The 23249-nt window shown below is 36.9% G+C and overlaps 5 protein-coding genes across 6 annotated transcripts; 2 read left to right on the forward strand and 3 right to left on the reverse strand.

Moving 5' to 3' along the window:
• Nucleotides 1-1303: 1303 nt before the first annotated feature.
• Nucleotides 1304-3650, reverse strand: LOC145913236 (ATP-binding cassette sub-family E member 1-like). Its single transcript, XM_083000820.1, has 2 exons — nt 2128-3650; nt 1304-1855 (listed from the first exon to the last, which is right to left on the reverse strand). Exons 1-2 carry the CDS (start codon nt 3634-3636, stop codon nt 1562-1564), a joined length of 1803 nt encoding a protein of 600 aa, XP_082856946.1. The 5' UTR covers nt 3637-3650; the 3' UTR covers nt 1304-1561.
• Nucleotides 3651-4409: 759 nt separating this feature from the next.
• On the forward strand, nt 4410-7037 carry LOC145914512 (mutS protein homolog 5-like). The gene has a single exon (XM_083002333.1). It carries the CDS (start codon nt 4410-4412, stop codon nt 7035-7037), a length of 2628 nt encoding a protein of 875 aa, XP_082858459.1.
• A 254-nt stretch (nt 7038-7291) lies between these two features.
• LOC145913267 (uncharacterized) lies at nt 7292-15657 on the reverse strand. Of its 2 annotated transcripts, none has more exons than XM_083000865.1 (9): nt 15652-15657; nt 9483-9614; nt 9266-9405; nt 8832-8976; nt 8730-8777; nt 8626-8673; nt 8416-8553; nt 7899-8145; nt 7292-7808 (listed from the first exon to the last, which is right to left on the reverse strand). In XM_083000865.1, the coding sequence occupies exons 6-9, from the start codon at nt 8669-8671 to the stop codon at nt 7448-7450; spliced, it is 792 nt and encodes a 263-aa protein (XP_082856991.1). In that variant the 5' UTR covers nt 8672-8673; nt 8730-8777; nt 8832-8976; nt 9266-9405; nt 9483-9614; nt 15652-15657; the 3' UTR covers nt 7292-7447. The 2 variants fall into 2 exon arrangements, with proteins under 2 accessions (XP_082856991.1, XP_082856990.1); XM_083000864.1 differs by lacking the exon at nt 15652-15657 and adding an exon at nt 9736-9943.
• On the reverse strand, nt 10537-15291 carry LOC145913268 (uncharacterized). Its single transcript, XM_083000866.1, has 9 exons — nt 13065-15291; nt 12865-12993; nt 12491-12621; nt 12055-12187; nt 11944-11994; nt 11825-11872; nt 11478-11603; nt 11184-11421; nt 10537-11102 (listed from the first exon to the last, which is right to left on the reverse strand). The coding sequence occupies exons 1-9, from the start codon at nt 13201-13203 to the stop codon at nt 10874-10876; spliced, it is 1224 nt and encodes a 407-aa protein (XP_082856992.1). The 5' UTR covers nt 13204-15291; the 3' UTR covers nt 10537-10873.
• A 4105-nt stretch (nt 15658-19762) lies between the features above and the next one.
• LOC145913695 (baculoviral IAP repeat-containing protein 8-like) lies at nt 19763-22148 on the forward strand. The gene is made up of 7 exons (XM_083001441.1): nt 19763-19950; nt 20187-20319; nt 20499-20779; nt 21007-21106; nt 21193-21318; nt 21382-21534; nt 21687-22148. The coding sequence occupies exons 1-7, from the start codon at nt 19839-19841 to the stop codon at nt 22003-22005; spliced, it is 1224 nt and encodes a 407-aa protein (XP_082857567.1). The 5' UTR covers nt 19763-19838; the 3' UTR covers nt 22006-22148.
• The last annotated feature ends 1101 nt before the right edge of the window (nt 22149-23249 follow it).

Here is a 23249-nt window from a genome sequence, read left to right on the forward strand (position 1 = left end):
TGGACACATTTACAAGTTAAAATATTTGTCCACGTCCCATAAAAAAAGTTGTGTAAACTTCCATTGCATTACTTTGGATGCCTTCGTACTAGCAACGGCAACGCGCAATTGTTTCCCTTTGTGTGAATTGTTTCAACCCCTGTTTTTCATGCATGCTTAGTGCAATAGTGTAATTGTACTGCGTTGTTGTCAAGGGAGGCTCCTATCAAAGGGATTTCCTTGTAAAGAATTAGTTAATTAAAACGAAAACGCCAACTTGTTGACAGAATGTTTTCTTTGGTCCTATTCCGCAGCTTGTATCAAAAACTGTCCAATTTATAATTCTGACTTCGCGTTATCAATGGGTCTGACGTCACAATGCTGCAGGTAAAACCTGACTGAAAATGCATATTTAGATAGGAGTTCTGTAATAAAATGCGTGCAGCACAGCGGTAATCGTTTTCAGGAAAAAGTTCCACAGTTGGGCAAAGTGGAAATTGTCGAGGAAAAAGTAAGTATGCCCAATGCACACAATGGTACTTCGGAGGCGCAATGCCTAGAATAGTAAACGGCACAATGCCCACAATAGGTATGGTTTGTTAAAGGCACCGCATTAAACGGAGAATTTCTGTAGTGTGGCTAGGAATAAAAGGGTCAGCGGATGTATGGCGGTTCAGTGCATTAATCCAACACACTTAAAACATTTGAGGTTAGGTAAACTGACTCGATCTATAGTACGACCGACACATTGCCACTGAGCAAAAATGAACGTTTTTACCGCGCGGATACTTTTATAAGCCACACTTGCGTGTACCATACGGGCTCGACTTGAAAATGGCCTTTTTTGGTGATGCCTACCTACTCAGAACATGATGAAAAGGGCATTTCTAATAAATATGCAGACAAAAGGACAATCGAAACATGCCCTCTAAATAGGCGAGTCCAGGAGTGGGTATCACGTCAATCGCGACCAATTGGTCGATTATTTGTTCTTAAGTGGTCCATTGCCTCTGATTTTTTCTTGCTCGACCCTCTTCTTTAAGCATTCACGTTGCCGGAGTCGATCGTGAATTATAAGAGAGTTTACGTCGATCCCATTCGTTGACTAGTTGGCCACTCCTGCTATAGTCTGGTGAATCAAGAGCAATGAAGAATTATGATTTTTTGGCAAAAACGTTCAATTTTATGACCAACACTCGGTACCCTTTGTTTTCAATTGGTTATTCAAACCCATAATTAAAAACAACTACCACCATTTTACCCCCAGCTTCACAGAGAACGCTTATGATCGATTTTTGAATAAACTTTGTCCATAAACCCCAAATAAGTAACCACAATAAACAGCTTTATTTCTCATTCATAAGCACAAAAACTGAAACACAAACCATACAAAATATTGTCCACAACCACTCAATAGTTTACTGTCAAGATTTTCTGCCACAAAATGCAATGGATCCAGAAAGTATTGCTCACACAAAAAGGTCATTATGGCAGGTCATTACATATCAACATAATGAAAGCAATAACAGTTTTTGGAACATTATCAGATCAGCATCAGGAACTACAATAAAAAACATTACAATTAGTCTTCCAAAAAGAAATACTGCCCAGATTGTTTCTGCATCGTATCCTTGACTGAGTTCATTTTGTTAATTCGTGGCCTAAAATTATTAGGATCACGACGGAAGGTGATTTCAAGAGACTGCAAGAAAGAGTTCATTCCTGCAAGGAGCAGCTGGGGATTGTTGGCAGTGGTTTTTATTGAAGGTTGTCCGTTAAAAACAATAACTCTGTCCGCCAGGTATGTTGCCATTATGAAATCATGCTCCACAACAAAGGCAGTTTTCTTTGCATGCAGAATAAATCTTTTGATCACCTAGAAATAAAGTTGGATACATATAAAATAAAACAATATCATAAATATTCTAAATATTTTGTCAGCACTAAATTCATAATGCTGCGTAGTGTATAGTTTGGGACAGGGCGAGCATTCTGTATGCAGATTCTTTTAAATAGTAACACCGTCCAAAAAAGTATAAAATGCAAAGGCATTTTGATCTTATGATCATAGTTGCCAGTTTGGAAGTATTTCCCCATTTGTGTGGCTTTGTGAATTGTGTCATGTTTAACAGATTATTGTAAATTTACCTTTGCGGCAATAATACGCTGTTCTGAATCCAAATAAGCGGAAGGTTCATCAATCAAGTAAACATCAGCTGGTTTGCCTAAACACAATGTGAGAGCCACACGCTGCAGTTCACCACCAGACAAATTCTGTATTTCTTGGTCAATGATGGAATCTATCATCAGTGGCTTCATTACATCTGTGATAAACTGTGGATGGACATACGATGCTCGTATTTTTCCATGAAACAACTGGCGTACTGTCCCTGTTGATTTGGGACTAATTTTCTGAGGCTTGTAACTTATGTTCAGGGTTGGAACATCCTCGCCTTCATCTGGTGACAACTTTCCAGCCATCATACGGATGAAGGTTGTTTTTCCAGTGCCATTTTCACCAAGCATAACAATGATTTCAGAGTCAGTGAACTCACCACTTCTTACAGTGAGTTCAAAGTCTCCCAGTGTCTTCACCATGTTACCATAGCGATAGCGACACATTTTTTTAATCTCTTCTTCGCTGTCAGCTGTTTCTGAGACCTTAAAAACCAGTGACGCCTCTCGAAACCTCAAATTTTCTGAAGGAACAAATCCATCCAGAAATATGTTAATTCCTTCCCGAACAGAGGAAGGCATTGTTACCACACCATATGCACCAGGCACTCCATACAAGCAGCAAATGAAATCCGATAGATAGTCCAAAACACTTAAGTCATGCTCAACAACAATCACATAGTTATTGGCTTTTACCAAATTCCTTATGGCAAGAGCAGCATTCAGACGCTGTTTCACATCTAAATAAGATGAAGGCTCATCAAACATGTAGACATCAGCTTTTTGAACACAGACAATTGCAATGGCAAATCGCTGAAGTTCTCCACCAGAAAGCTCATCAATTTTTCTGTTGAGAACATGATTAAGCTCAAGCAAATTACAGTAATAATCTTGAGTGCCAGTGTCGTCCTTCTTGTCCAGCATCTGTTGAACTGTGCCTTTTGCTGCCTTTGGTATTTGGTCAACATACTGTGGTTTTATGACTGCTTTCAAATCATCTTCAACAATTTTGGTGAAGTAGTTTTGCAGCTCAGAACCTCTAAAGTTATTTAGAATTTCATTCCAGTCCGGGGGATCATTAAATCTTCCCAGGTTAGGCTTTTGTTTGCCAGCAAGAATTTTCAAAGCAGTAGACTTACCAATACCATTGGTACCAACCAGTCCAAGAACTTCACCAGAGCGTGGAACTGGCAATCTGTGCAGTTTAAATGAGTTGGCACTGTATCGATGTGTTGTATCTTTCTCCAAATTGCTTGGTAAATTGATAATAGAAATTGCCTCAAATGGACATTTTTTTACACAAATGCCACAACCAATACACAGTTCCTCAGAGATCCAGGAAATTTTAGATGCAGGGGTGACTTCTATGCACAATTTTCCCATCCTCACTACAGGGCAGGACCTGCGACACTCTTGGCGACATCGTTTTGGCTTACATTTATCGGAGTTTACAATAGCAATACGAGTGTTTTTATCTGACATTCTGGTATGCTTCACCAACTGAAAACAATTGACATTATATGTTTACATGGCAATAATTTAAAGATCCCCAATGCACTTTTAATTTATGCATAGCATAGGCTTTAATTTTAGGTATAGACAGTATTTCCAACAACGTTAAACATTAATCCTTATGTAGAAGAATCAAATTCCACAATAAATTATTTGATTTAATATACAAAAAAACTGAAGATTTATAAACTGTGGTTTATTTTTTGACATAATAATATTCTGTTTACGTCAAAAATAACTTAATTACAAACATTTGTAATTATCTGTCACAATTTGCAACGAAAGTCAATCATTTTTGGAAAATTTGGGGTCAGTGCACCCCCACTACTCAATTCTGATGAACCAAATTTCACGAACTTTGGTAATCTTCGATCGCTCTCTCACGCACGTCATTGCTCTTGCGCAACACGTGGTCCCAAGAATAGATCAAGCGTAAACATGATACAAAAACTATCGACATCTATTCAAAACCAAATACAATCACGATTGTGACATCATAAACATTTTGATTTGTCAATTGGCGTGTTTTGCTTGCCTTCATTGGAACTTGTCGAAAAGTGCTGCAGACAGCTTTACCAGAAATAAGATTTGAGCTGTCGTGTATACAATGCGAAAACTGTTACAAAGGAAAGACTATTGAAAAGCAGTGAAGTTTTAACCTATTTTACTTGTCGTCTGCCTGCTGTATTTTTATAATTTTGTTAGTTTCGTTATTTGAATAAAACTGTTTGAGTGTTTCGAAAATGAACTCGACAGATGCTTTGAATTCATCCACTGTGTCCGACTTCACTACCAGCAGGTCTACATCTGCAAAGCAAGCTGAATTGGAAACCTCAGACTACAGAAAAGTTTACCTCAGTGTAGTTTGGTACGGCGCTTGCCTTGGTGCAGCATACTACGAAACAGACACATGTTTTGTTCACTTGCTGTTAGATACTCGAGAGTCAAGTAAATTTGAGCAACTGGAAAAGTTGGTGGAAGAACTTTCGCCAGTTGCAATTGTGACCAGCGCCAAACAGGACGAACGCTTTATTTCCAAACTACGTGAAATAATAGAATCAAGCAGCGACAATACAAGTGAAGATGAGACGCAGGAAAGCCAATCCAATGCTTGCTTTAGTCCTCAGTGTGTTTTAGACATGCTACCCAGCTGTGACTATCGTTATGAAACGAGCAAGCGTCGTTTGTTTGAAGTTAGGCTTCCAATGATCCCAGAAGACTGTGAAGATGTGCACAAGGCAATGATACTCTCTTCCATTATCCCCCTTGACTGTGACGCCACAGTTAGAGCAACGGGAGGCTTGATTCGATATTTGAGCAAAAAGCGCGTGTCTATTGGCCTTGAGAGTCCAGATGTCCAAACGCCAATATCTGCCTTCCAGACCTTTACCCTAAAACACGCTGTATATGTTGACAAAGTATCTTCAGATGCACTGCAAATCTTCAAAAGAGTTTGCCATCCGTCGGCATTTAAGATTGGTTCTAGGGAAAGCTTGAGTTTATTTGTGATTCTAAATCGCACGAACACTTTTCTTGGACGAAAGTTGATGAAAAGCTGGTTTTACCGACCGACGTCAGACCGTGGTACGTTGGCGCGACGTTTGAATGCAATAAGTTTCTTGGTTCAGCCAAGGCACGAAGAAATATGTATTACATTCAAAGACTGCCTACGGCATGTAAAAAACATTTCGCGTATGATGGCTAAGGTACAAACGTGCCAAAATCACAGCGTGAACAATTGGATTGGACTTCACAAAACTGCGCTGTCGGCGTTGCGAATAGCTGATGCTTGTAGGGGTATAATGGCGAGTTACGAATCTGATAAGGTTCCAATTATTTTCAAAGACGTGGTTGACACTTTTACCCAGGATCTAGTTGAGGTTGTGTCGCTGATTTCAGAGACAATGGATGACGTAGAGAGCAAAAATGAAGGAAAATTCATTGTTAAACCAGGTGTCTCCGAGAATTTAGACCGAAAGAAAGGCCTTTTTGCAAAAATACCAGCCGTTCTTTGTGAGGTAGCCAACCGCGAAGTAAAAACCTTCAAGGAATACATATCATCTTGCCAGATTTTGTACATGCGTAGAGTTGGTTACTTGTTGTACACAACCATGACCGAGATCAAGGATCCGAATGGAGGTCTTGATATCCCCGGCTTAGAGTTGGTTGCCGACTCGAACGAGACTATTTTTTACAAATCCCGCGCTACAAAGCTACTTGACCAAGAGTTTGGAGACGTATTAGGCGATATTGCTGACGAGGAGGAAGAAATTGAGAGTCGAATGCGGGAAAAAATTTCGAACCACAGCGGGACTTTGCTTGATGTAATGCGACTGACTGCTGAGATAGACTGTATTCTAGCGTTTACTACTGTCGCTAAGGAGCAAAGCCTTGTACGCCCGAAATTCATTGACAGCAAGGAAATCCATATACTTGGTGGGCGGCACCTACTTCAGGAACAAACAGTCTCCATGTTCGTGCCTAATGACGTTCATTTTGGGCCAAACGACGGCTTGATAAAAATACTCACTGGGCCAAATGCCAGTGGCAAAAGCGTGTATTTGAAGCAAGTTGGCCTAATCGTATTCATGGCCTATATCGGCTGCTTCGTACCAGCCGAGTCGGCAGAAATAGGACAAATTTCACGAATTTTTACGGTAACAAGAGGAAAAGAGTCAATTTGCAGTGGGGTTTCGAGCTTTGCAAGTGATCTTGGGCAAATGTCAACAGCTGCTCGCGAAGCCGGCAATGGGAGCCTTGTTTTGATCGACGAATTTGGTAAAGGCACGGCCACAGTTGACGGGGTTGCACTTCTGTCATCTTTTTTACGTCACTGGACGGAAAAAGATGAAGATACGCCTCTTGTTTTGTGCGCAACTCACTTTCATAGTCTCGTTCGTCAGAGCCTTTTGCCTGCGCATAATGCCATTAAATACGTAACTATGGACACCATGCAAGACGAGGAAACTGCTCAAACAGTTTATCTTTACAAGCTGGTCGAGGGAGTGAGTAAATGCAGTCAAGCCGGACACGTTGCGCGACTAGCTGGCGTACCTGGGGATATCATTACCCGTGGCCAAGAAGTGTCTGAACTTTTTCGACGCAACATGCCTGTTCGGCGTTATAACAGCGTGTCCACGGTCACCTATCAAAAGAAGTGTCAAAAAGTTGCTGAGGAAACATGTCGGACGCAATTGGATGAGACAAATGAAACGAAGCGCCTTCTGGCGTACGCACAACGGATGTTGACTTCACCCAAACGTAGATCAAGAACGAATTTTGCTTCGGATACAAGCTCTATGTCTTCAGAACCAGAATCACGCTCAAGGTTGTTGGGGTCAAAGTTTTGTTCTTCTTCTACGTTAACTTAGTTGAGCAACTATGGTTAAGGTGAAAGTTCTTTACACAGTTCTTGTTATTGCGTTTTGTTGCGGTTTTTGTCTGTTGCTGCATATACCTTCACCGACTTACAAAATGTGCATTTCATATGGATATTTTGAAACTGTCGAAACTGGGACACAACTTCTATAGAAAGTAATATTTCCTGAGTATAAGAAGTCACTATTTTGCATTGACCAGTACAACAATGCAGTATATTTACAAAATATGCAAAACATGACAGGATAAGCTCAATTTTCAGGGTACAAAAGCAGTTATATGAAGAGTGCAACACTCAAAATCAGGCAATGACAAGATAGGCAATATGCGGCAACTTAATAGATTTGTTATGGTAACATGCGTATAAAAATAAAGTTAAATACTGTCTAATTTGACTGCATTTTCAAAGTGAACACACATACTCCATTTCAACATTTGATAAGTTCGCACTAAGGTCTTGATGGTCATTTCCCCCTGACAACAAAGTGCAATCTTTGTCATTTATCTCAGCAACGAAATAACCCAGTTGTTGTTTCAAAGTTTGTTTAAATTTTTCAGGGACTGTGGTCACTGACAATTTCTTTAAAAGGGGTGAACAATCTTTGGGCAAAGTGAAACAGGGATGACCATATATGCAGTGCTTTTGCTTGGTATCAAAGTGAATGGAGCAGTACTTTAAACCACCATTTGTTAAAAAAAGGGAAGATAGAGCAGTGTGCATTCCAGAACAGCATGGAATATCACTACCTTCAAACTTGTTTTTTCTGCAATAATAAATGCATATTTGGTGTTGTAATGCCAAAAGTATTATAGGGTATAACTGTCCTTAGATTGACTGTGAAAATTCCTCTCACCTGTCCTTTACATGAGTTGGACAACAAGATGAGCATATGACAATTATGCAATCAACCTCTGATGTATACTTTGATAACCATTCAATAATGCCAATCTGGCTTATTTCAGTTGCATGCCACAAGCTGTACGTAACACGCTTTACAACAAAATTTAATAGCCTTGCAAGTTCATCACCAACTTTGGCATACACTTTGTCCAATCGTTGGTTGTCAATCAGTATTATCACATGCTTGTTCAGAGGTAGGTCTAAATTAAAGTGGTTTGGATATTTAAAAATCAAAATATGCATTTAATAATATAATTTACTGTAGTTGAACTAATGTATTTCTGTGTGCTGAAATGCCATTTATAGTTAAAACCACTGTTTCTCCAAGTGGGTGCCAGTACCCTCATGGGCCTTTTTGCAATTTTAGAGTGGGTGATTAAAAAATCGACAGTTCAGCATTTAGTCATCATAGCTATTATGTGACCTATGATATCAGGTTAAAGTTATGTCATAAAAACAAATATATTTACCTGCATGCAATGATTGCTTACGAAGTAGATATCCAAGGTAAAAAATGACAAAAACAAGCAAACCCCCAATGCCAAACAAAATATACAAATGGTAACTCTGGCAGCATTTATTATTACTGGACATCGATGCAATGGCACCTAAACAAAAAAGTTTTTCTAGCTTTTCTCACACAGACAGTGCAAAATATAGTTAGGTATGGTTAACCAGACCTGAAGTTGTTGGTGGTTGCATTGTCGTTGAGTTTTGAAAGTTCATTTCTGAAAATATTAATCATTCGGTTTTCAAAAAAAAATTTTTTAGAAGTAACACAAACCAACTGTTTTGCAGTTCCTTGTATTTTTTACTGAGTCATCACTGCAATCTGCATCAAGAATCAAAGTTAGGACACAAAATTAAAATAGTGGTGTTATTGTACCTGGCACACTGACCACTGCTGCATCAAAAAGATGATCCAAATTTTGGGGAGAAACAGGCAAAGTTTTGAGCACAACCACATATGTTTTTCCTGGACTCACAAAAGTGTCTTCGCTTAGTCCATAACATTTATAGTTAAAGAAAACCTGCACAAATTCGTATGTTAAACATAGCATATTTTTGTGCAATAGCTAATGAAGTAAAGAAATACATCATTCTGTTGTAAATAGTTTTTTTTACTATAATGTAGTTATTAAGTCGCGAGTCACTTTCTTGTAACAAATTGCATAATTAGTGTGCTGTTTAAGGACTGATCAGATGAATCCAACTGCAGGATTTTTTCAGCACAAACTTGTGGTAACAAGGCAAAAAAACCTGCCGCAGGCATTCATATCATGTACACCAAAATCACTAAATGCAAATTTTCTGATTTACCTTTCGATATCGTGGCTTAGACTTATGTTTGGTAAACAAGTTTTTGGCTTTTACGATGACATTGTACTTCACATTGAATGTGCCTGAAGGAACAATTTGCAAGAAATATCCATTCGTTAGTTTTCGTCCAACCCAGTAACCTGCAATACACAGGTAATAGTAGAAAATTTTAATAATTTGAAAATTGTTACATTACCTACTTCAAATGTGACCTCACCTTTTTCAGACCAGGTTATGTTGATTGCAAGTTGGCGATGACCAGGTTGTTTTTCTTCCACATACCAATTGACATGTTGTATATCAGCTTTTGGTCCCGGTATGTGTGTTTTCCAGGGAGTTGGGACATTTTCTAAAAAGAAAATTTTAACTTTAGATAAAAACACTCGCTTTACTTTCAAACTTAATTAGAAAAATTCTTTTTTTTGCACAGTATGGTCATCAATTATTGCAGCTTATAATTTCAGTCTAACCTGAAACAGAACAAAATTGATTTCCAGACTCATTTTGTGTACCCTGTCCATTTTGCCCACTAAATTTGCCAACACAGTCATCACTGCAGTGTATTATAAGGTCCTTTTTTCTTGCCGCAAAAGCTGGCATAGCAAATAATACTGCCACAATAAGATACATCAAAGATTTCTGACTTGATTTAAAAAACTTTCTGAAAGACTTGAATGCAAAAGTATTCAGGATAACAGTCAGAAAACGTATATGCACAAAAGCCTGATGGTGCTACTATGAAACGCACTTCAGCAATCTTTCATCACATGTTATCGCATCTCTTAAATTGTTTAGTAAACCTTCATAAGACATGTAATCTGTTGATGCAACTTTAACTTAACTTATATGTAAATGAGGTAAATTCTGTGAAACTACTTTGAACAATATCGGGCTAATCCTTTTCTAGAGATTTAAATCCTCAGGGCACGATTATCAGAAAATATGTTGGCAATAACGCACCAAAGCTGTTATTGGTGGTTGTATTATATAACCCATGGTCTAACAGAAAAACTCAAATCTATGGATTGGGTCAACATTAACTGACTGCTGTAGAACACAAATCAATTAGCTTTATTGTTCACTCTTTTTTATATGAAAGGCAATAATTTGCCAACACAAAGCCACAATAGTATTTTTAAATTAAGAGTAAATATTCGATTTCTTAATGTGTGCATGCCACCTGACTGTTGTTGACATGAGTGAAGGTCTAATGTCATTTTTAAATGACGAATACTCAACAATTTGCTGCAAAAACAACAAACCTTTGGAAGTACATGCTTACTGTATTGAGACTAGAAAAAGTCATAAAATTAGTATGCAATAAAAAGCAGCATTGAAAAATGTAAAACAAATAAAGAATAGACAAACTAACAACAACATGTTGTTTGACAATGGCTGAAATGTAGCTTCACAAATGAGGTCAGCAATATACAAGTTTTTAACAAATGATTATTCACATGTTATACGATCATCATTTACATTTCATAAAAATGCACTGCATGAAATTATGGTGTTGTGGAAAAGTAATAAACAAAACAGAAACACAATGTTCAATATAGTGGTTTACAAAAGCAAGTAAATCCATTACAAAACATTCAACACTTTTATTTAAACATTGTTAAGAGTACATTTTTCAATTTTTGAAATTAGACCAAAGCTTTGCTTGGGATAGCTAAGAACATTTGCTTTACTAAAAATATCTGGCAAATTGATGGGAGGTTTTTTATTGAAATGCACAGCCAACACCAAAGGTCCAACATCTAATAAAATATTTTTCTGTAAAATTTTTAAACCTACATCAAATGGATTAATTAGTGGGTCCATATCAGGAGCAGATCTGTAAAAAAATAAATGTGATTGGTCAACGTCCCAATACCCCATTTTATTTTAGGTTTTTAAGTGTAATAAACAAACTCACTTGGCATATTTTGTTGAAGGGAAAAGAAATATCACACAATCTGCAACTTTCAGTTGCCTATGAAGCCAGTCAGGGCAACCAAGAGCTGAAATGCTTGTTTCATGCCAAAGGCTGTACACAACATTGCACCCAAGTTTTTTCAAGTCATTGAGCAGTTGGTCAGTCATTTTAGTCATGTCCGGACTACTCAGGCCAGTCACACCATTTGATAAAATCAAAATGTTTTTGTGTAAACCCTCTGAAAATAGTTTATTAGTTGTGATACAATAGGTTTATACCAACTGGTTGTCTTACCAGCTTTACGTTTGTGATAACACAACACCGCCATGATCAGAATCAAAATAACTGAAGGTACGCCAATGGCCAGAGGAACTTTGATAGCATTTCCCATACTTTCAACATGTACCATTACAATGGAACCTGAAAGTCAGCATAATTTATGTAGTCCATTTAATAAGTGCAACAGTAAAGTAATAAATAGAAATTGTCTCTAAAATGCATTTTGTATGAAACAATTTTTTAAAAAATAAAAGATGTTAAAATCCTAAAGACACATTTAACCAACTTCTATGCACATGTTCAAATTATTTTTACATTCATTAAACCAATCATTACTTTTTTAATTAAATCTAAAGTATTACTTGTGGTATGCTGCATTTCAGTCGTCGTTGAAATTTTAGGAGCTTCGTCTGAAATTTAATAAAAACAAATTTGTTTGTTTAAACTTTAAACAGTCCTGTAAAAATACCCGCAAACTTACCAAAGCGGCAGCTTTGTGTTTGGCTGACATTGAATTTATGGTTGTCACAGCCTAAAATAAGTAATAACAATGCATTAATGCCAATTATAATTCCTCTACCACAATAAATACCTGGAATATTTATTAACTTGAAACTTGGTGAACTTTCCACGTTACTTGGAATTCCTGACAACATAACAACGTAGGTTTTGTCGGCAAACAAAACTTCAGTGCTTACTCCAATGCAAGCATGATTGAAGATTACCTTTAAAAATCAACAATACATTAAGCATGTGTGTATACATCAGCTTTAGGATCTGCTGTTATTGATACTATGACAATAAATTTTTCCACAGAATTCTGTTACATATACTTTTAGGCACAAACATTTTTTTTATTTTATTGAAATGGGATAATTTTTACTTTTATCAAATAACATTAAAAACAATATCAAGAGTCAAAAAAGGTGTTTTAGCAAATATTCAAAAAATAAAATATGTATGTATATAAATATTGGTAAAGTGTCAGGAATACTTATCATTAGGCGGAACTTATTTCCAAAACTTACCTTATCATACGCCCTTAGGCTTTTCCTTGAATATTTTCCCATGCCTATCTCAAATGTTTGTGATGTAGATGCAAAACCTACCGTAACTTGTAGTTGGTAAGCATGCTGGTATGCTTTAGCAGCAACCGCACCTTGAAAAACAATTGTTGAAATATTGTTTCATGTTTCAAATGCAAATTTATTCGTTGCAAAGTAAAGGAAAGTTCTTGTCAAACCACAAAAATAATTTAAAATATGTTTATTCTCAGGAGAAAACTTCAGTGGCGGTAAAGATGTATTTTTAAAATACAATAATGACTTTATTTGGGGTTGATAAGACAAAAAATACACTTTGTATGAAAACATGTTTCTTCTTGGTTAGTTTCATGCATTACCTGGTATTGACCATGTTACATTAATTGCCAGATGTGAAATGCCTTCCTTACGGTGAATATACCAATTAGCATTTTCAAGTGTTGGACTGGCAGCTGCAATCAAGTTTTCATCTGTTTCTGCTTGATTTTCTGAAAACAAAAATTCAACAAAAAAGTTTGCATTTGCAAAAAACTATTTTGATGTAGTTGACAATACTTACTAGCAATATTGCAACTGAATCCACCAACTGATTGCTGCTTTTCAAACTCTTTGCATGAATTGTTGCATTCAAGAATGAGATCTGCAGCTTCACAGACAGCTAAACACAAACAAAAAAACAGTGTTGCCCGGGAACACATTGTTGCAGCAGTTTGCAAGGAAGAACAACTAACTTCAAAACCAAATGGTGCACTAAAACCTTATCATCCTGGGAAACAGCAAAATCCCAACATCTGAAAGTGTATTAGTAAGCACAGACAATGAGCTACATACAAAGGAGCTACCCGGGCCTACAATTGACTGTCTGATTTGACAACTGTAACTGGCTAAATTTCAGCCAACCCATTACAAGGATTTAACAAACAAACACTGGGTATAATTTATCTGTTATTATTTTAACAAGATAATGGGGTTGGAAAAATTACTAAATACAGGCTCAGCAGCCACATAAAGCTGACAACAAGGATGCACAACAACCTACATACACAATCTGGATTTGATGCTGAATACCTTGGTTATTTAACACACAAATATTAAATAATTATCTTTATACAAAAATAAAAGCAATGCAGAGACAATTTCTCACAGATGTTGCTGCATTCAAACTGAACAACCATATCATACTTTTTAAAGCCTTTATGGTGATTTTACCAAAAAAATAACTTTTTCTGATTGCAATACTGTTTTATCATAAGTTTATAATACAAATTTGCATGTAATAAAAATTAAAATATGAGTCAAACAAGTTTTACATATATATTGATACATATGACATGTATGCAAATAAAATGAACATCTTATAACCTTATTAAACCATGTACACTTCAGTTTCAAGTGCATGCAATATAATTATCTGCTGAAAGTAATTTCTCGCTACTTATAAAGTTGTTTTCCTCTAAAGACTGCACTGGTCTCCTGAGATAAAGCGTTCCTTTACTGACAACAAAACAGGACAAACAAGAATAACAAATAATCACCTCCCACTGCATCTTGCTAAAAACTGCAACTAAAGGAAATATAAATATGTATAAATAGAGCAATATTTGGTGGGTGTTCCAAATAAAACGCACAGTAATGTATACATGCACACTTCCTAATGAGTAATATTGCAAGAGGTTTGAGCAACTTCAGTCACAAAATGAAGCCTTTGCTTCGAAATGTGTGTGGGAGCAACACAACTTCTTATTTTTCAGGGAAACAATCACGGGAGTGTATCAGATTTCACACCCTGAAAAGCCAAAATCCTACCCCATCATGTTGTTCCCATTCAGTCAAGCAATCAATGGACACAACAACTTTAAATTGGAGTTTAATACTCAATTACATTTGGGTTCGTTAAGACAGCAGGGCAATTGCTATAGTTCCTGTGTTAATTAGAGCATAAAAGTGTGGGATATATACCTTTAAATAGGCTGTCAAATATACTTCCTAGCTTTAAGTAATTTCCTTTGTTTAAAGTTTTGGTAATTTGTCATTTGGGCAGCGCTAGTGTTCCTAACTAACCAGAAGCCTGAAATTGTTGTTAATACCACTGAATATTCAAAAATACTTGGATAGAGTGGCAGATCAGTTTAATCCTTCATTTTTTTTTAAAAAAAGAAATATTTATTTTATTTAATGCCACAGTCTTTCACTCTTCTTTTGTTTTTGGATATTTTGTAAATAAGGACAGACCTGTCAGTCACCACCGCGCATGTGAATTCCTGTTATCTTTAAACACACACAAAAATTTGTTTCTCCACATAGTACTGATAAATATTAAATATGCTTGAATATATAAATTTTGTATTATTTTATGATATTACTTGTCAACTTTTCCATGTGTTTTAAAACAAAGTGTTTTGAGAAGTAAAAATTAATGCTTTTAACTTTGGATTTTAATGACTGCTCAAAACAACACAAGGTTTTTGCTGTCTGAAAGATTGACTAAAAAATATTTTGCTCGGCAAGGTTTTTGCAAATTTTAAAATCTTTGAACATAACATACTAGTTACTAGTTAAAATTATATCAACCAACATTGTTGTGTGTGTAAGATGTTGACCATTTTTGGCAACCAATGCTTAAGATGCACCATTGTATGAATCATATAATATATGCAAATTTAAGGGGGAAATTCACAATGCTCAGAAGCAAATTAATTCAACTTTTCAAGTAGAGATTTGTTCATTTCAATGTAGTTGGAATAAAAAATTGTAGTTATATGGCAAGAAAATTAGCCCGAAGACTTAATTGAGGAACACAACAGGAGAAAAACAATAGTTGAATAATAAGAATACAAATACTGGATTATGACTTTTTGTCAATTCTGTATTATGTTTTTTATCAATTTTTGAATGATTTCAGATTATTTAATCCTTGTGAACCAACTGCTGTCTAGCAGTGAATCATTTATACATTTACATTGCAGAAACTGAAATTTTATTGGGGACATAAGTTTACAGGGATTTAAAACAAAAACTACTTCATCTTAAACTACTAATCTATGTACTAGGGTTCACATACATTTGTCACAAACAAGATGCAAGAAGAAAAAATGCAACAATCCAAAAGAAAGTTTGGCATAAACACAAAATAAAAAAAGTTATACCTTCAAAAAATCCAGGTGGGATAGTTTTATCCAGGTTGGCTTCTTCTAAAACATCATTTTGCAGGCTTCAAGAAATCCTTTTCCAGATTTTTTTTGTATTACCGGTACCTAGAACGAATTGGATAATCACGTGAATTAAAGAATAAATCAAACGACAATCTGGCAAAAAACTACAATCGACATTTCCTGGTATAAGTTCACTTGCACTTTTAGGTATAAAGATTAGCGTTTGTCATACATTAAACTATCGTAATCATGCAAACCACACTTACTGTTATATTAAGAATTACGTTCCTTTAAACGTTGCTTTAACTTCAAGCGACTAAATGCATGTTGGAAATATATTTGTTCGGGTCGAACCAAGTTCTGAAAGACAATGGATAAAAAACTATAATAAACAGTACGTTATGTGTTAGGTCGGTGCCTACCTACATACCTCTCTTAAAATATATTGGACAAGTTCCATCGGCTGATGCTGATCCAAAAACCGAATTCCGTTCCATTTTGTTGCAGGAACAGGGAATTTCCCAAACAAATTTGGTGCAACGTGAATGATCTCTGTTGTTCATCAGTGTGTGCAACGATTGTGGAATGGTTCACGCGAGTTAAAATTATACTAGGTGACACCAACCCTACTTATTATAATTAATTCTATCGACTGTGCATTAATATAAAATTCAAATAAAAAATAATTAAGCTATGTAATGTTCATAACTTTGAACAATTTTTGAGAAAGAAATTGCTTGATATGGCCACAGGTTTCTGAGATACGGCACATTAAAGTTGCGTTTAAACCACCGCCACTGATCTATATGTTCATCGAGATCAGTGGTTTAAACCGTGCATATGAAATCGTGAGAAAGCGAGATTATTGTTGCGTGACGTCACAGAAGGCGCTTTATTGCCAGCTAGCCTAGTGTGAAGGAATGGAATTCTGGTTTAGTTTTCGCATTGTAACATACGTCACAGAAACCAGTGCTTGAATTGCGTAATGTTATTATATTACTTCGAGCGCCTCATGATATCACGTGACATTATTGACCAATCAGCTCTCAGTATGGAGAGCTTTAAAAAGCCCATTAGACCGGTAGATTCATTCTATTTAATTCCATTCGATTCTACTTGTTCTATCGTACTACTGTTACACTGCTATTATTACTGAGACTCTACAAGCTATTCGCCGGCTTGGGATTTATTCCCACAGCCTGATAATAAACTGTTTATTCGGATACAACGGTTTGCTGGTGAGGTTCAAACCCTACAGCATTAAACAGGAGCACAACAAGATGGGCGCTATTTCAACCTATTTGTAACCTGTCATATTTTTCCAGTCTGTTTGAGGTGAAGGCATTTATGATCGCTAACGACAAACTTTTCAAAAACACGACAGAGACAAACCGTTATTGGTTTATTTATCGCGTCAATTAGTACTTATTGAAGCACTGTGGTTTTGTCTACTTCCGGCAAAAGATAAGTAATTAAATTTTGAGGCTGGCAAATACCGCCGAGAAAAACTGAGATGGAAGATGGAACACAGATACCCTGTCATAGCATCGATTTTTGTCTGACAGTAGCATTACCTACGGATTCGCGTTACATCATATAAATGATTCGATTAATTCATCCGAATAAACGGTTTCGGTCACAATCTAGTTGACGATGCGCAGATTTACTGGCTATTGTTCAAGTTCATTATCACAACAAAATCCGCCACAATTAACAACTAATACACACCGTTTATTTTGCTGATAATTAGAGACAAATAAGCCTTTGGTTTGTGATGTTACAGCGACATATAAGTTTGTATGATGTCACAGCTTACCCTGACCTTTGAGGTAACGTAATTTGTTCTCCCATGTTCGAAACTATTCGATATCTACAATATAAGCTGCTTTTCTGGTACATGAAAGGCAATTTTGACGCGAACGCCTTGTGTGGCGTCAGATTCGCTGTGGCGAAAAAGGTTTATTATTATTGGTCGCTGTTACTTTTAGTGCAATTTTCTACTTTTTTTGTTGACACAGAAAAATGTTTGTTGTGAATGTAACTTTAGTTTTATGATAACCGCGAAGGAGACAGTGCACTAATGAATTGCGAAGCAGATAGTTTGTCATAGTGGGTTTCATATGGTTTCTTGTGTCCGAAAAATAGTAAATATATTTGGGCGTTGACCCATGTTTTTTAAGGTTGAGACTCGACCTGAGCCTTATGAAGTTACTTTGCTTACTCAGCACACCTTGTTGTTAGCATGTCTCCAAAAAAATATGTTAGTACAGACTGGGCTACTTTTGAAACCAATTAGGTTTCATCAGTGTTTGCGAAAACCTAACTAGACGTAACGAAAATAGGTATCACAATTGCGACAAGATACGGGTTTTTCCAACAACTTTACAGAACTTGAGAATGCATGGCGTAACTGGTATGGCATGCCCCCACAGACATTTAAGTGACGCCACGTGTAGCAAGTTCCTCTTCCTGTTTTTGCAAAACATCGTCGCAAAGTTTCGTTGTCCAAGTCATGTGAGTCTTGATTTAGGCAGTTTTATTGATTTCAATTTTTAAGTAGAATCTTTCATATGGCTGAGAACTGAGTTACACCACAACGTAACCACCAGACATCCAATACCAGCACAGTGGATATAATGTTCGGGTTTATTTCTTCTTGTTTCATGACAGGTTTCGTGCGAAACCAAGCAAGAAGTACCCGGTTGTTTTTAGTGTTCCTTTTTTAAAAAGTAACAAGCGTGCCACTTTTGGCGAAATTATTTGTTGCGCGTCAATACTTCACGTCATTGCTTTCAATCGTATCAATCAACATGTTGCATCACATGCGCCAGATCAAAACAGGTTGAGTGGGCAAAGGGACCGAAACTGGGACTTTCCATAACGTTTCGGTACAGCGGACATGCATTGATAAAGTAACACCACTCTTATTGTTGCTCAAGGATTAAATTAGCTTCATGCACATTATTGTCTGATTTTTCGCTGAATTTGCCGCCCGGTCACATTTTTTGTTGTCAGGTTTATTTGACAATTATTGTCATGATTTTTATAAAAGATTGTATGCCTTGGAGTTGATCCAAATGCCAAGTACGTGTTTAGGCCTTTGATTTGTTTGACATTGCTAAAAGTCTTTCTGCTATGACTGCCATGTTTAATGGATGACAACAGGTGCAAAGAAGTATTGCTCGAAATCCTCGTAAGCATTCAAAGATACCACACTAACCAATCACATATCACACACTTATAAGAATTGAAAAATAAAAGATATCTGTGGACTGCTGTTTTTTATTTCCTGTTGAATATTGTGAAACGCCCGTAACAATTGATAGTCACGCAAGCTAATTTTTGTAGGCCACATTGGATACCTTTATGTATTCGTGGACCTGAAAATATTTTGGTGGTTCCCCTTTTCGGTAATCCGTCATGTCAATACAATCTCAACATGAATAGAACATGACCGCACTTTACAGAAACCCATATTCCTTTGTTTGCCGATTGGCGTAATGTTTCAGTATAGTACCCCGGGACAAACGAAAACCGGTAAGAACCGGCCGATACCGCAATGTCTTTGTTTACTCTGGTCGTTGTTCCGGTATTTGTGAATGGAGAAATATCTTGTACTCGTACCTCAGCACACGTCAGTGAATCTATATTACCTCTCCTAACCGTGTATAACTTTCCGTTTATATGTAGTTGTTGCATAAAATCCAACATACCCAATAAATATAACTTGGTCGTAATGATAAATATGTCACCAGTAGAACCCCCCAAAAATTAAAATATGAGTCAAACAAGTTTTACATATATATTGATACATATGACATGTATGGAAATAAATGAATTACTCGGGAATTTTTTTGAAAACAACGTAAAATACTAATATTTTTGCGATACGCATTCATCTGCACAACATTTTGTTAACAATGGTAACTAATTTGAAGTTTTGTTTGCGGGTTAAACGGGTTCAATGACGTGTTTTTCTCTTCATGAAATACCCCGGAAAACGCGTTGGTGCAAAAGACCAGAAGGGAAATCCCCGGAGAAAATACCCTCCACATCGTGTACCGTTTCGTAATCCTCGCTGCCGTATGACATTTATAAGTGCGACGCCAGTGCGTTACGGGACTATAAGCGCGCACTGAAGTGACATCAACGACAGTTTAGGTCGAAGTGTTTGTGATCCAATGTGCAGTTTAATTCGGTCAAGTGAAGTTCCGTCATTAGTTGTATCAGACGGACGAATAACCCTCAATGCTGCTGAGCCTCCAGACCACAGTCGAAGTCACGTTCCATCAGGTAAGATATATCAAAGTACAATGGTTCTGCCTAACCTCTTTGCAGTTACAAAAGTGTTTTTTTTTAAATCAAATTGCTTAATCTGCAAACTAGTTCTAAAGTGGTTTTTATTGTGTTACAACACGACATAATTTAGGATGGTAGTTACAGTGTTTACAATTACCGCTATCGTGTTTTCCAACGTCTATTTAGAACCTCCAAATCATTGAAATTTAAACACGAATTTACGTTCGAAGGTGATTTGACAAACAAATCACACCGTTTGGCAACTTTTCGAAGTTATCCCAACTATTCACCAGCAGACCCAAGAGCATTAGCAGAATGTGGATTTTATTATGAAGGTTGCGGAGATCGGGTAAAGTGTTACAGGTGCGCAACTTAGTATCACAACTCACACTTAACTGAACTAAAAGTGTACATTTGTTGCAAATGAAATCGAAACAAATGCATTGGAGTAATTTGTAATTATTGTACTCTTTTGTAGTTTGTAGTGAATGCACATAGCGTTTGTCATTGCTAATTTTAATTGTCAACTACGTCATGTACAGTTGTGGGCATGCTGTCGATGAATGGACCTTGAACGATAACCCACGTGACGCTGTGTGGCACGAGCCAACTTGCGAACACACAATTAACAGATTGGGGACCAGGGCAAGCCCAAGTCAAAGACAAGAAGAACATCTATTTCCATGCGCAAATCCGGTGAATCCCCACATGCGAGAACATGTGGCAAGGTTGCAAACTTTTAATGATCATTCCCATGTGTGGTCATCCAACCGAATCCGAGCTTCACCGTCACGCATGGCCGACGCTGGACTCTTTTACTTGGGTAAGTTTAAAGAATTTATGCTGATTACGTTTTTGAAATACTGACAAAGTCATATTTGTTGGAATATTGGTAAACATTGTTTTAGCGAAATCGCTTGCTGTGTGTTCAAATATGTTTTATTTCGTTCCTTGTATAAACCGCAAAGTAAATCGCAATCTGGCGCAATTCGCAAACTATTACGCCTTGTGATGTTTGCTCTTTGTGACGTGACAGAATGATTTATTTAGGAGAACGGGATAGGGTCAAATGCTGGCACTGTAACGGTGGCCTGCAGAACTGGGAAATCCACGACGATCCATTTTTCGAACATGCCAAGTGGTTTCCAACGTAAGTTTGTAACCTTCGTTTGAGAAGTTTAAAGCGTAATCCCAAACATTCATAAAAAATAAGGACACTAACAAATAATTTTGCAGATGCGAATACATTTTGCGACAGAAAGGTGTGGATTATGTTTACAACGTAACAAGTCTGTATCCGAATATTTCAAGGCCCACCATTTCGAATGCAGTTAATATTAACCAGTCAGGATCTGTCGTACAGTAAGTTTTTATTTATAGGCATTACGTTCCCCTATATAAGTTTAACTGTTATAATTTTTTTAGACAACCAAACACTGGTCCACAAATAGTTGATCCCCAGGTGGAAATGCAAGTTATAAAAGAAAAAGTCGATGCTGACCTGCAAGGAAACCGTTTAGTTGCTGAAGCACGCAAGATGGGTTTTGAAATAACAGACATCAAACGAGCATATTTAAAGTAAGAAAAGTCAAAAAAGGTTTTTAACAGGAGTTTTTGAAGGCTTTTAAAAATGTCAGGAAAATAAGCAAGCGTGTGATACATTCTTTTTCTTGTAATCTTATTGTCTAAAAAATTGTAAACAACAAATAATCAAGTGGTTTTGACTTCAGTCACCACCTAAAAACCAACTCGACGTTCAGCAATTTTCAATCTCTGTTGGAAGCCATTTTGATATTGCCGGTCAATCATGCGGAAACATCACGTGACAACAACATATCGACAGAAAGAACACCCCTAGAAGATTTACGCGAACAGTTACGCCAACGCGAGCAGGAGATTCGTTGTAAAATTTGTCGTCGAAACACAGCGACTGTTGTATTTTTACCTTGTGGCCATTTGGTGACATGCGCCGACTGTGCAGGAAGCTACACAACCTGTGTATTGTGTGCGTTGCCTGTCGTTGAAACGGTCAAAGCGTTTATGGTCTAATATATCGACACATGTTGTTTCTTTCCTGTTTAGAGTAATTTATTTGTTGCTTGATTTTTCCACATAAAATGTGCTAGAATTCTGTGCTTTATGAACTATAGTGACCTGTGCTTACACAAATGCAATAAAATAATAGTCCTACGCCGCCAGGAAAAACTGCAGCTGTAAGCGAAACAGAAAGGCAGCGAATATTATCCATAAAACACACACATATATACCCAACCAGAAAGGCCGAAGATAATTTTAAATGCTATATACAAACTGGTGCCATATACAAATATTTTACAAAATGTAACGATGAGAAATCCGCTATAGGAACAATTAAACCTTTGAACCCATGATAAATACGTATTTTGTGAGACATCGTGTACACAAAGCAAAATTTTGAGTCATTCAGATTTGTTTGGTCAGGTGAAAGCCCACAAGATCAACGCACACACTTTATTTGAACATTTTTAGGGCATTTGTAATCAATATGTTTTACCCATCACCATCTTTCGTGGAATGAGTGTTCCATCCGCAATCAAGTTTTGCAGTTTTGTAAGTCTATATATAGGTATATCTTTTGGCAGGAAAAAAATTACAGTTTTAATAGTTACCTCCTGAACTTATTACAGTAAGCATGTGAAACAACCTTTTATGTGTTAAAGCATTAGTTTTCTTGCCTTTTTGTAGTCACTGACCCTTTTTTAAAAAAATAATCTAGTTTGCCACCTTCGGCTTACGCATGCTAAAATTTAGGGGTCCACAGATATGGGAGTAAATAAACCCTTCCATTAGATCGCTCTCCCGTCCATCATTTAAAAAAAAAATCCGCCAATGTTTCACATCTCAGTATTAACTTCCTTTTTCATTCACCCTGTTAGCAGTCCGTTTTTCACTTTTTTCTTGTAGTCCTCTTGTCGTTTATTGCGTTTCTTCTGTCTTTTTTTTTATTTGTGTTTTTATCTATATTCCACTGTACACTCTACGCCTAAATGAACAATTTACTGCCGTAGGATCCGTTGTTGTTTCAGACCTAGGAGCGATACACACCAACATCACAACGTGCGATTGACCATCAGCAAGACCTACGATGATTCAACAAGCGCAACCTCCATACGATCCCGACCATCTCCAACCAAAACCACCACGTTTGGACAGTCCTCGGGACGTTAAGGTCTGTCGATGTGGATCAAAGGAAACGTTCTGAGAACCGAGTTGTCATTTGCGTTTCGATGGGTTTTGCTTTGGCCAGCACGGCC

This window comes from Ascidia mentula, chromosome 9 (assembly GCF_947561715.1).
Source record: "Ascidia mentula chromosome 9, kaAscMent1.1, whole genome shotgun sequence".
Classification (NCBI taxonomy): domain Eukaryota; kingdom Metazoa; phylum Chordata; class Ascidiacea; order Phlebobranchia; family Ascidiidae; genus Ascidia; species Ascidia mentula.